Here is a 13297-nt window from a genome sequence, read left to right on the forward strand (position 1 = left end):
TTTTTCACAAGTGTCTCTGCTCACCTTAAATCTGGGTTTAAGGTGAGCACCTACAAGCAGGACTTATGACATCACAGCTAGTTTGGGCCCAATCGTGGTCCAGTATTCAACTTACACAAGTGTGATGTGGAAACATGAAACCTCCAGGGCACAAACACTGAGAGTTAAACTTTACAGTAAAGCAGGAAACACCTAACCCTAACCCTAACCCAAACTTTTTTGTGGGAAAACCATATTCAACACAAATTATTCTTCCAGGCATGTTTCATGTGTTGAAATGTGTCTTTAGCAGTTGTTACAATAGTAAATAAACTGTAAATAGTATAAAACAATAAATAGTATAATAGTAGTATGTAAACTGTAAATACACAGAATTTTGTTGGTGTTTGAGGTTTGAGTGAGAAAACATGTCATGTTGAGAGATCCACAGTTCAGGCTACCGTGTCTGTTGTACTGGTTTTCCTGGACAGCAGCGCCCCCCAGTGGCAAACGTGCACAACTGACCTCAGTCTGTCTCCACAGACACTTGCTGCACGTTTGAAGCATCAAAAGTCAGTTAACGCTTCACCAATGAATCAGACAAAGTGGGTTAAACAGTTTATTGTATTTATTTCTGCTGTTCAGAACTGTTTGTCATCTCTGGCTGACTTTACAATGTGTAAAGAAAGAAAAAGACTGAGGAGAGGTTTTTGGGGGAGAAGAAGAAAGAAAAACTATCAACATTAATCAAAAATCATAAAACATAATTGGCTTATGCACAACTCATTATTCCCTGTAAATCCCACCCACCCCTATGGAAAAAATGAAGTAAAAAAAAAAAAAAACCTTGCCGAATACTAAAATACTGTATCAAATGGGGGCAATTTCAAAAATGAACATAGAGGGACTAACTGCTACTTAAAGGAAACTGAAGAAAAAATATGTAGATAATTGTAATTACATAGAGGGGAGAAACAAGGGAAGTAATAACACCACACCTGCCTTTTTTTTTCTTTTTTAAAAGGAGGCAACAGTAAACTAGAGACACGGTGCAGCACTTTCTCACAAACCATCCACCGCTTCTTTAACACGCTGCAGACTTTCCTGTCAACTGTTAATAACATCTGGACGTTAGTAAGAACACTGGAGGGGGAAGTTTGTTGCATATACAACTTTCTAAAGTAATTACGATTTCATATTATAAGAAACAAACATTTTTTCATGCAGTTTTAACAAGCTGGTCTTTTGTTTCCAGATCAAATTAAGTGACCAGGTTGGGGGATTATTATACATATTTATTTTAAAAAACAACATAAAAACAAAGAGGGGGGAAAGGACTGATTGTGTGCGAATGTCTGCCGTCGCACCAAATCAAGATCCTTGTGTTGTATACAGAAAATTCAAAAAGGCCCTGATATGCACCCATTGAGTCATGGCGTACTCTCCAAAATATGTCATAAATGACATCTAGCACCATTAAAAAATAAAAAAAAAAACACTTGTGGAAAAAATAAAGAGTGCTTTACACAAATCAGAGGCTAACGTATTCACATAACTACAGTGAAATGATGAGTATTAAAGAGTTGAACTGCAGGGATGTGATTTCTGATCACAAAACGTTGACGTACACGACCCTCAGCGGTTATGAACAAGTCATTAAATACAAACACAAAACACATAAGAGAGGGGCGGGGGGTGGGGATATGACAAAATAAAGTTTGTCTTGCTACAGAGTAACATCATGCTATAGTGTTTTAAATATTGGCAGTCCAAAAAATAAAAAAAACAAAAATAAAAAACCCCAAGGGAGTACTGGTACTAGTACTGATATACGTGGCTACAATACCTTTCTCTAAAAGGGAATTCAAATTTGAGATCAACTCTTTTATTTAAGACAGAAACGTCTCCAGGAGAACAAAACAAGATGTGTTGGTTTCCAGTCTGTCGCAACAGAAAATATGTAAAATAAATATTTCTTTTTGCTATTGTCACGTGATCTGATTACGTCCGTGCAGACTTGTTTTCCTGCTGTTATTCTTCCGAGCGACCCTGAGAGGTAACGGTTGTATTAGTCTCGTTTTGAGATGAGAATTCGGCGGCAGGTTGAAAAGTGGAACGATAAAGGTCATCTTATACTGTGCCACGTTTCAGCGCAGATTTTTCTTTAAAAATAAAACTTCGATTTACAATTAGAGGTGCAGTGTGTAGAATTTAGTGGCATCTAACAGAACGGAATATAATATTCATGAGTATGTTTTAATCAGTGTCTAATCACCTGAAAATAAGAATCGTTGTGTTTTCGTTACCTTAGAATGAGCCTTTATATCTACATCATGGATGTATACAGAGAACTGGATACAGCGTCGGAGGCAGGGCCCCGTTCTTTCCTATTGAAGTTACTCAGTGGTGCACGAAGCCAAAAAAGTTCAACTTCTTCTGCATCTGAGTCATCTACTCCCAGTTTAGCCCTCCGCTAACCTGAACTGGGTTAAACATTTGAATCGTGCAGCTCTTCTAAACTTCCCTAATGTTATCAGACCAAATAGATCAAATTCTGATGGTGAAACAAGTCAAAAATATGTATCCGCTGATTTATAGACGTCTTTTTCACAATGTAAGTCTCTGGGAAAAAGTCTTTTTGGGCCCAAAAGCATCACGTGACGTAATTTACGCAGTTTGGCCACTATGTCAAGTTGGCTTCAAAGCCCGGCACTGTTCCTGGAGGCTTAATCTACAGAGGGAGCAGATCCTCTTCCACAAAACCCGCCATGTGTCTACAGTAACCTACAGTGGACAAATCAATCTCTAGAGAGGGCCTTTCACGTTTTTCATGGCCACCGTAGGTTCTCCTACACGTTGGGAAGGGGAGGGAGACGGCATTCAGTTTGTTGCAATCTGCAGCCTCACCACTAGATGCCACTAAATCTTACATACTGGTCCTTTAATGCAGAAAAGCCAAAAGAAAATAAAAACCTTATGAGGCAGATCACTGGGAATTTTAGTTACAATGGTCAAGTATTGATGCACTTTGCCTCAATTGTCTTTGACAGTCAGATTTCATGTTACAGGCATCTTTTGCAAAGCTTATGTACACTGAGATACTGTGTCAGGCCCAAGCGCTCCCTAAATGCCATGCAAATGCAAATATTAGTGTTCCTTTGGTTATGTAAAAAAATCTACATGCATCTCATCCTTTACAAAAATAAACGTATAGAAAATTACCGTTAAAAATTATCTGAAAATGCTTCCTCCAATGTAAAAAAAAATCACTTGTCATTAGTAATATATCCATATGTATTAATATCTCATTTATTACCTCCATCTAAATTGTATATTAAAACTATGATCAAATATATTCTTTTTTTGTACTTCTCACACAGTGAATTAATTTCTTTCAAGTTAGTACTGAATAATTATAAAGTGTGAGAGGATATTCTGACATCCCTCGACCAACCCCGTCCCCGACAAAATATCAGGAAAATGTTAAATAGCAAAACCTTCAAGAAGTGATTCTCAAATTTCCTTCAAGATTTCATCTCGTTCTCCTGATAATTCTGCATAGCGTGTTGTTTACATACATGTGCAACGTGTGCATTACATGTTAACAGGATCTTAAACTCTCTTTTAAATGAAATGGTATAACCTCATGTGGATGTATTCTCCTAGTTTGGGGTCCCTGTGTAGCAGGAAACCTAAGTGCTTTGAAAATGCACAGGTTCAATGAAGAAAAAAAAAAATCAGGTAGACCATTCGACAGTGGATGTGTACTGCTGTCTAAGACAAAATAATACTTGGCCAACCAATCACTTGTTGGCAAATAAATTTACCCTTGAATGCCCCGTGTATGAATTCAAAAATCACATTTCTTCATTTTGTTAGTTTAACTGCACATCAGGGATTAAAAAAAGAAAAAAAAGAAAAAAAAAACACCCTCTAACTGACATCTACCTATCACTTTAACACACTGGATTGAAGTCAAAAAAATGCCAAACTGCAAATACATACCCACTTCCTGTCGAATCACCAAATTTCATTGGAGAAAAAATATGCATCTTATATCTTTTACCTTCTCTCTCGAGTGAGAGAGAAAAATTCAATCGTACATGTGATCGATCGATCGCAGTCACAAAGATGTGTAGCCATCGCTGTGAAATCAAACGTTTTACACCTCGAGTCGTCCAGTCTTTTACCTTCCACCTGTTCACAAGTCTCAAACTTGTTCTCTTTACGCCTCATCCTGATGATCCGACAGCATTTGGTCCGGCAGTTCACGCGAGACGAGCGACGATGGAAAAAACTGGCCATTTCTCCATCGAGTCTTCAATCCCAAAGCCATCGAGATCACGGGTACCGTATCCACCATAAAGCTATTCTGGTGTAACATCATTACAATGTGAACTCCCGGCGGAGGGGAGTTGCTGATTTGTCTTTTCACTCTAAAACATTATGTCACACATCTTTAAAAAAATCATCAGTTCGGATTAAAAGAAAAAAAAAAAAAGGCTAGCAGCCAAAATGTTGCAAGTGTTACAAAAAAAACAAAATGTGTGAAAATGAAAAATGTGTGCATAGTAGCCTGAATCTCCTCCCTGTCTCCTCTGCATGTCTTGGCACATGACATGAGTGAGGTCTGGTTCTGTCTTTAAAGTTCCAAGAGAAACATTGGATTTGAAAATAGTACATTCAGCCAGCAGGGAGGAGAAATGCACCGGTCATGTTGTGGTTTTGTGAGGTTATCTTGATTGGAGATCAGTTCCTGCAAGACAAGATGATAAAAAAGGATCATTAAATAAATTAATTTAATTAATAATTTGAGCGATTTTTGTGATGAAAGACGCTGAGAGCAATCGGTGTACCTGGCTAACTCTGTGCGGTCAGCTGAGAAATTAGCTCGGCACCCAGTTGTGAGCGGAGCCCTGTGTGGTGGCCGGGCCGGCGTAGCCTTGGCCTCCAGGCAGTATGGGGTCAAAGTTGAAATCAATGCCATCTCCGTCCATGAGGTCACTGTTGATGATGTAGTCCACGTCACAATCCAGGTTTTCAGTGAACATGTCAATGTCCAAGTCTGTGGGCAGGCGGTCCTGACCGGTCTGGAAACAGGATGGAGCGCCGAACTGAGCCATCCCCTGCAGGCTCGCGCCGGGATTGGCGGAGGCGACTCCGTGGTGGGGGCCCACGGCCGGCACTGTGGCATGCTGGGCTTTGAGAGCGGAGAGCTGTGACGGGTCCTGAGACATACCTGAGAGGATCATCCCCAACCCCATCTGAGAGTGATGCTGGTGTTGCTGGTGTTGCTGGTGTTGCTGTTGTTGCGGCTGCTGAGGCTGCTGGTGCTGCTGGTGGTGAAGGTGGTGCTGCTGCGGCTGCATCTGAGCCTGCAGCGCCATCGGTGCCACCGCGTTTGGCTCGAGGCCTTTACCCATCAGCAGCTGATTAGGTTTGGACCTCACGCCCACCACGGATGAGCCCAGGCCCATCAAGCCCACCCCTCCGGGACTGGGCATGAGAGGATCCACCTGGGTCATCATGACATCACTCGGGGGAGGAGAGTCGGAGGTGAGCAGCGCCTCCAGGCTGGAAGGCACGTGGGTGCTGTAGTGGCTGCTCCCACGAGAGCCGGAGCTGGACATGGGGTTGAAGAGGGAGTTGCTGAAAGTCGACGGCTCTTTGCTGCTAGGTCCGCACTGCGAGACAGAGGCCTGGGTCCCGGTGTGAGTGGGGGGCTGCGGGAGGCTGGAGGGTTGCAGCTGATGGAAGGAGGAGAAGCTGGAGCCACGAGGCAGCAGGGTGGAGGCGGAGGGCAGTGGGGTTGGAGGTGCTGGCGGGGCTGTGCTGGGACTGGCCCCTCCCTGCTGCCCGGTCATCAGAGTCAGGCCGTCGATCAGATCCAGCTCCTCCATGAGGGTCTCGGTGAGGGTCGGGGTTAAGCTGCTGGCAGTGTATCTTCCCAGCAGCCCGTCCTCAGGCAGGTTGTCGTCGTCCTCCTGACCCGGAGCGATGGGGGACAGACGTCCGCTCAGGGTGCTGGCATTAGAGCTTGTGCGTGGGCGGAAGGTAGTCCACATGTCGGTGTCGTCCAGACTGCCGCGGGACGAGGGGCTGCTGCTGTTGACCCCCCACTTGGGAAACTGCTGAGACGAATTAGGGCTGTCTGCACCAGCTGAACCTGTGCTGCCGTCACCCTGCAGCGCCCCGCCGGCACCCCCGAGGCCTGCTGCCCCCGCCTGCTTCTTGGTCTGCTTGGCCCTCATGCGGCTCTTCAGCAGCTTGCTGCTGTTGTCCATGGAGGCGGCCCGGCGGCGAGGAGCTTTCCCGGTTTTTCCTCCCTCTGGGTTGAGCATCCACCAGGAGCTCTTGCCTGTTGATTCATTGTGTACCCTCAAGAACTTGTTGTGGAGTGATAGGTTGTGGCGGATTGAATTCTGAAAACGGAGAGAGAGAGAAAAAAGATATTTATGAAAAATGTAGATCTGTAGATTAAGATTTGGCTTCATTTAAACATTGTTTCACTTGTAAATGAATCACAGCTACTCTTTATTGGTAAATGAATTTGTATTTTCTGGAAATGTGAGAGAATATTGTGGTTTAAACTTTTGTTACCGATGAGGGTTGGAAACTGGTCCCCAACTAATTTTAACAAAACCTTTACCAGGTCAGATTTATTCCAGCATATAAATGACTGTCTGCTGAAAAAGTTTGACTTCTTATCATCATGCAGTCCCATATAAAAAACACTGAGCAAATTTTTATAGGAAGTGATTTTTTACACCTAAAAAATGATACATACTTAATGACATACTTAAATAACAGGTCACATTTTCTTTTTTCCCCTCATACTTCTCAACCTAAGTCGGATAGTCATTGACAAACCAGTGCTTCTATGACGTAACATGTTGTAATCTATAAAACTATGACTTTCTGGCACTTCCAGCACTTTGATGCCACTCCCATCATGAGAGTCCACCTGTATTTACCTTCCAACCAGCTGAGCTGTTGCTGTCCCCTTTGTCTCTGAAGTACGGCACTGTCTTCACCATCCACTCATAGATCTGCGCCAGAGTCAGCCTCTTCTCAGGTGAGTTCTCGATGGCCTGGCTAATCAGATCCGCGTAGCTCTGGTTCCCCCACGCGTTGCGTCGAGATGATCCCTTGCGGGGCGTCGCTCCGGCTCCGCCCACGCCGGCCACGACCCCGCCCTCGGCCGCCGCCGCCGCCTTCTCGGGCTCGGACGTGATTTGCTGCGGCTCGGGCTTGTCCTCGTCGGCGGGCGGGGTCCCGGCCGCGGACTCGGTGCCGTCCGCCCCCTCCGGTTTGACAGCCGAGATGTCGGGTCTAGGGAGCGGCCACGTGCAGGACCGGGGTCTGCTCTGCGGCTCGAAATCTGGGTCAATTGGGGGCACCGAGGACTCCTCCATGGCGATCCTCTTGAACTTCCACTCAACCGCAAAAATCTGAACCACTTAAAACATTTACCTTTAAAAAAAACAGTTAATTAATATCGAGCGAGTGATGCGTTCAAAGACTCTCCTGACACAAAAACAATATGCTTCACCCACTGCGGGGGTGTAAACAGTGGGGCCGAGAAAAGAGACGTAATAATCTGGACACACCAATAGCTTCGGTTAATCCTCAGATTGGAGATTAGGGAACCCAAATAATCTCCTTAATAGTAACTATCATAAACCTTCCGATTTATATAGCATGAAGGAGGGCTGGGATGACAGTCCCTTTGTTTGAATGAAATAAAAACAAAAGTGGCAGAGTGGCAAAGAGCACCAAAACATCTGGATCTACAGAAGTTTTGGCTCAACTGAGAATGAATAACAAAATCCTAAATGTATATGGATATAAGATAATGCCATTCCTGTTAATAAACACTTAATTTATATATATATACATATATATATATATGTCAAAAGGGTAAATGTCAAAAAAGTGTAGTTTAAACTGTCTGGAAAAAGTAGACAATAATTTAAGAATAAAATTAATCAATTATGGGGTTTTTGTACCAAATTTGTCAAATCATACATCTTTTTTTCTTTTTTTTTTAAAATTCAACCCGAGGATATTTACTGTAAAGCTATGAAGGCAACAAACAGGGATTAGCTGTTACAAAGGAGCTTCTGAGGAGAGCCTCCACTTGTAAACAACGTGATGTCTGGGCTCGCCACAAGCCAAAAAACCTCGACACAAACTTTTTTTTAAAAATAAAATTCCCCCCAAAACAGTCACAGATCAGTCCAGTGAAGCAAAGTCAAGTGTAAAAACGTGCAACGGCTGATTATCCGAGCAACGGTTTTGTTCTCCAACTGCCAGAAAAGTGTAAAAACAGTAAGTTAATGAGTCTTTGGCCTCTATTTTGATCCGCTGTAACTGTCCGACCAAAGAGATTTCAAGCGAAGGGAAAAAGGAGGTATAGTTTGAAAAAAACGTAACTGTATAATAGTGTTTAAATTGATTTTTTTTAAAGTGAGGAGATGTACGTAAGAAAAGTCCGTGCTTCAGGTCTGCACGATCCGCCACATTGCGGCCGGGCGCATGTCACCATCTGCCATGTTTCTCCTCTCCTGCCGCGGCACACGATGCTCGAAGAGGCGGCTATAAAACCCTCCTCGACCGGGGCCCGGAGCTCCGCGGGGCGAAGATCCGCGGTCTCGGTAAACACACTACAAAGCGAATTCCCGAGTGTTTGGTGAAGTTGAGTCGTCTCAGAGGTATGTCGGCTCCCACTCGCCGCACTTTGAAAACAGCACGATAGCCACCGTAACGTTAGCTGGGTTAAGCTCCCTGCTACTCCAGAGTTTACAATCCGTGGAAAAGTCCGTGAAAAGCCTCCGTTAACTCCCCTCAAGTAGCCGTTTTTAATCAGCGGTGAGTTCGGTAAAACTTCCTGTCGTTGTGGTTGTCCAAATATTCACTCCTTCAGTGTCTTTTTGACTTGTTTTGTTTTGTTTTTGTTTTTACTCGAGGCGAAGACTCCCTTCTGACGTCTGTTTACCACTGTCAGGCAACGCATTCTGCGCATGCGCCAAGTGGGCTTCTGGGAAACAGAGTCATTCATGTGACAGCACAGGCGTAAACAGCAAGGAGGATACTTGTACCTGTATGGAGCATTATGTAACAGTTTACGAAAGTGTACTAAGTCCCAGGTACACTTAGGGCATTTAAGGTATTACTGGTAATTAGAGCACCGGTGCTAATAATACTCACAATAACACAACAACAAGTTAAACTACAAAACAACATTTATTAATGATAATAATAATTATTATGAAGATGTAATTATATATTATTAATTATTAATAAAAGTTATTGGACTTTTTAGCAATACACTCACAGAGCACTTTATTGGGAACACCTATGCAATCTAACGCAATCCAAATCTACAGCTCTGCCATTTTATGAAGCTTATACATTCTCAGTTTTTGTTGACATTGTCAGAAAGGTGATGATTCTACTTTATTCTTTATTATTGAGGTCATAGTGGGTGGTGGTGGTGTACTGGAGTATTTTATACTGAAAAGTGTTCATAATATTTTGCCCCCATCATACATGTTAATTAGGTGTACAAAATATTAGGAACACTTTTCGATATAATAATATAATGATAAGCATAAAGTAGAACTATGTCAACAAAAAGTGAAATTGTATAAGCTTCGTTTATGGCAGAGCTGTTGTATTGGATTGCATTAGATTGCTCAGGTGTTCCTAATAAAGTTCTCGGTGAGTCTATATAGTATGTGTAGTATAATCAAGGCCTGCAGGAGAGTTTCCCATTTTGCCTGGTTGGTAATCCGGTTTTGCGATTTGATAGAAGTTCATTACTGACTTCTGGAACAGTATGTGTGACAAAATAAGGTAAATGGACCTTTGAGATAAGATTATTTTGTCACACATTCAATAATGTGATGACGTCTGAAGTCTGAATGCAGTCACAGTTTAATTCATCAGAGACTTCGCATGGGTCCCACTAATACAACAACTACTGTATGTTTCTCTGTCCTCCGATGATCTAAGTCCCATAAACAAGTTGTTGAATTGTATTGACAATATCAATGACTGGATATCCACAATTTTTTCTACAGTTGAATAATAATAAGATGGAATACTTGTAGTAGGCCCTCAAAAACAGAGACAGAAAATATATTCACATTTAGATTCACTGTCTCTAAAATATAGTGAGCAGGTCAGGAGCCTTGCAGTCATTGCTGATGCTGACAGTCATGTCAATATCATAACTAGGACAGTTTTCGATCACTGAAAGAATATATCCAAAGTTAGAGGGTTCAAGCAGATTCTGAAAAACTGGTCCATGCATTCATCTCTAGCAGACTGGACTACTGTAATGCTCTTTAGGCTGGACGACCATAACAGACAGTCTCAAGGCTGCAGCTCATTCAGAACACAGCAGCTTACACAAACACACAAATACGAACATATTACACCGTTTCTTAAATCTCTTCACTGGCTCCCAGTACAGCACAGAATCAACTTTAAAATTCTGCCAAATGTCTATAAAGCACTCAATGGTTTGGGTCCCCAGTATATTACTGACCTGCTCATTGACTGCAGTCCAACCAGACCCCTCAGGTCAACTGGTAGCTGTTGTCTAACTGTGACCCAGAATAAGATCCAGGTCTTCAGAGGGAGCTTTTAGTTATTTTGGTCCTGCTCTCTGGAGCAAACTACCAGATGAGCCTGAGATCAGTCACCACTGTTCCCACGTTTAAAAGAAAACTTAAAACCTTTCTGTTTTCTTAGGCTTAAGATGAGTCAATTTCTTACCTGAGTGTTTTCCAAGTTTTTATCGTTTTTCTTTTTATTATTATTATTTTTTGTGTGAGTGAATGAGTGTGTGTGTGTGTGTGTGTGTGTGTGTGTGTGTGTGTGTGTGTGTGTGTGTGTGTGTGTGTGTGTGTGTGTGTGTGTGTGCACGTTATTTGGTGTTTCATATCTGTATTTTTAAACTTTGCTTTAAAACGGTTTTAACATGTTGATCAATTGCTTTTATGCTGATGTGAAGCACCTTGGACTGCCATTGTGTATGAAATGTGCTATACAAATAAAATTGACTTGACTACTTGTGTTTTAAAACATGACACAGATTCTGATATCTTGAAAATGTTTCTGAGTGAGGCAATAGACTCCAGAAATACTTGCCAAGGAATTTACTGAAGAAAATAGAAAAGTAGTTTTTAGCATATTAAAAAGAGGTCTGTCTTGTTTTGGATTTTTAAGTGGTGTTGATCTTATTTTTTACTAGGTTTTAATGTGGATCTGTCTGAGACATGACTGGGGAGTTCATCCAGATTGCATAGATCTAGGTGATGACATTAAAACTTAACATTTGATTAAAAAATTTTGTCTTAACATGTCTGTGCAACTAACGTATTATTAGTTTATTATTGCAGTCATACCAAACATACCAATGTTTCAGAACTGGCAGAGTTCTTAATGATCTTCTGTGTGTGTGTTTTTTTGGTTCCAAGGCCTTTAAATGACAATAATCTAATTAACAGTGAAATGACATGTGCAACACATGTGGTTAATTAGCCTGTAACTTCAGCAAAGGTTTTCTTAATTATTCAGTGAAGTGTTTTCTCAGTAAGGTTAATATGTCTGATTTGTCTTGCTTTGTCATGCTTTAGCCTCTGCGTAGCTGTTGTGTGATGATTTATTTGCCCAGTTTCACAATTAATCCTATTTTATTCCAACTACCTGTGATATTCATTATCCTGAAATGGGTTCCTGCCAAACTCCATCTATACTGCACTCAGTCTCCATCTCTAACATCCACCTTTGAATCCTGCACCTGCACTGTTCCTCATTAGCAGGTGTGACTGAGGAAGAGACCGGCGTCCCGTGGAAAAATGCTTCTGTGGCTCCTGGTCACTGTCAACCAGAGTGCAGTTGTCTGTTGCTCATGATGTACATGACTCACCGGATTGCTCTTGGTGGGGGACCAACATCGGGAACAAGAGTGCATGTGTTGTCTGCAGGTAACCAGGCAGCAGGCTGATCCCAACACAGTACTGTGCTTTCCTGTTGCAGTGAGCTCCTCCACAGCTTCTGCTATGCTGGGTTTGACTTCCACATGAAGTGATATCTGGACCTTCATCACTGGCTGGAAGTGCACTTTGGATGAAAATGAGAAGTTAGCTTTAGATGTGACCTACAAGCTCAAGCTGCAACATTTTAATTCATGTTAAACCAAACACAAACTATATTTGTTATGCTGAAGGGATTCTAAAGTGTAATTTAGCTGTTTAAATAGACTGAAGGCTTTCTTTAGGATGATCAGAAAGCTGAAAAAAGCAGAGGAGTTTCGGTCCTTCAGCTCATATTAAAAGATTGTTACGGCCCCTGCCTAACCTACCTTAAAGGTATTTTTGCTGGTGTGGTTATGAGTTATTGTTAAATTCTTTTGTTCATAAACGTATCCGGAAGAATGTGGGTGTGGCAGCCAGATTCAGAGCACCTGGGCCAAATGCTCCCATAGATCACTGTTCACACATTCACACTTATATTACTGATGTTACTGACTGACACACTCCATGTTTGTAGTTATTTCTTCAGTTGTTTACTTTATTCTAATAAATATCTTTAATTTACTGCCATTCGTTGTGTCCGTTCCCATATTTGTCATGGCGTAGGAGCCAAGTTATGACAAGATGCACATGAAAAGACTCAAAAAGAGCTCTTCAGCCTATCCTGAACTGTTTTTAACCTCTGTTTTAATCACCTGGTTCACCGACACAGCTAGTGTTGCACAATCCTAAAATGTGATATTTGATAACCTGGTTGAGCAGGAAATTTCACATGAAATAAAATGCTCCAAGTGTGTTGAACATTAAGGGTTTTTGGTCTGAACACCCCACCTGTTTGCTCTATTGTTAATTGTCACAAACAATTCACAATAAGTATAGTTCTACATGAACTATACTCCACTGACACTGACAAGAACACAAGTTGATGTTCATTTAATACAACTTTATTTATTTCGAGGGGCAGCTGTATTATAGGCAACATTGGAAAAGACACCCTTTTTGGTGATATCAGTTGAATTAAAATGTGTTTTTATGGTAACCAGTGTTTTCAAGAATAGTTTTGGTGATTAGGTTTTGTTTTTGTACATACTGTACTCTAAGCTACTTGTCCCAAAGTATATGTGATGTCCCACAGTACATCCCCTCATCGCCTCTAAGCACACTTTCTGTTGATGGTGCATTTCTTGAATGATCTATGTTACCTATGTTACAGAAACTACTGGTAAATTATACTTAGGGAAGAGTATTTGGGTATATTTTTTAATGTTTTA

At 41.8% G+C, this 13297-nt stretch overlaps 1 protein-coding gene and 1 long non-coding RNA gene across 3 annotated transcripts; one reads left to right on the forward strand and one right to left on the reverse strand.

Annotated features, from left to right (window-relative positions):
- Nucleotides 1-2905: 2905 nt before the first annotated feature.
- foxo4 (forkhead box O4) lies at nucleotides 2906-7848 on the reverse strand. Its single transcript, XM_042419419.1, has 3 exons — nucleotides 6954-7848; nucleotides 4836-6401; nucleotides 2906-4735 (listed from the first exon to the last, which is right to left on the reverse strand). The coding sequence occupies exons 1-2, from the start codon at nucleotides 7392-7394 to the stop codon at nucleotides 4866-4868; spliced, it is 1977 nt and encodes a 658-aa protein (XP_042275353.1). The 5' UTR covers nucleotides 7395-7848; the 3' UTR covers nucleotides 2906-4735; nucleotides 4836-4865.
- Nucleotides 7849-9065: 1217 nt separating this feature from the next.
- On the forward strand, nucleotides 9066-12590 carry LOC121902169. Of its 2 annotated transcripts, none has more exons than XR_006097474.1 (3): nucleotides 9066-9148; nucleotides 11243-11303; nucleotides 11811-12590. It is a non-coding gene; the product is annotated as an uncharacterized LOC121902169 (long non-coding RNA). The 2 variants fall into 2 exon arrangements; XR_006097475.1 differs by having other exon boundaries at nucleotides 11814-12590.
- Nucleotides 12591-13297: the final 707 nt, after the last annotated feature.

The sequence above is a fragment of the Thunnus maccoyii genome, chromosome 8, assembly GCF_910596095.1.
Source record: "Thunnus maccoyii chromosome 8, fThuMac1.1, whole genome shotgun sequence".
Taxonomy (NCBI): domain Eukaryota; kingdom Metazoa; phylum Chordata; class Actinopteri; order Scombriformes; family Scombridae; genus Thunnus; species Thunnus maccoyii.

What these genes read in the sequence shown, in the direction of transcription:
- foxo4 (XM_042419419.1), bottom strand. Translation starts at nt 7,394, where the DNA reads ATGGAGGAGTCCTCGGTGCCCCCAATTGACCCAGATTTCGAGCCGCAG. An exon ending in ACAGCTCAGCTGGTTGGAAG is followed by an intron (nt 6,402 to 6,953) that starts GTAAATACAGGT and finishes CTCCGTTTTCAG; the next exon opens with AATTCAATCCGCCACAACCT.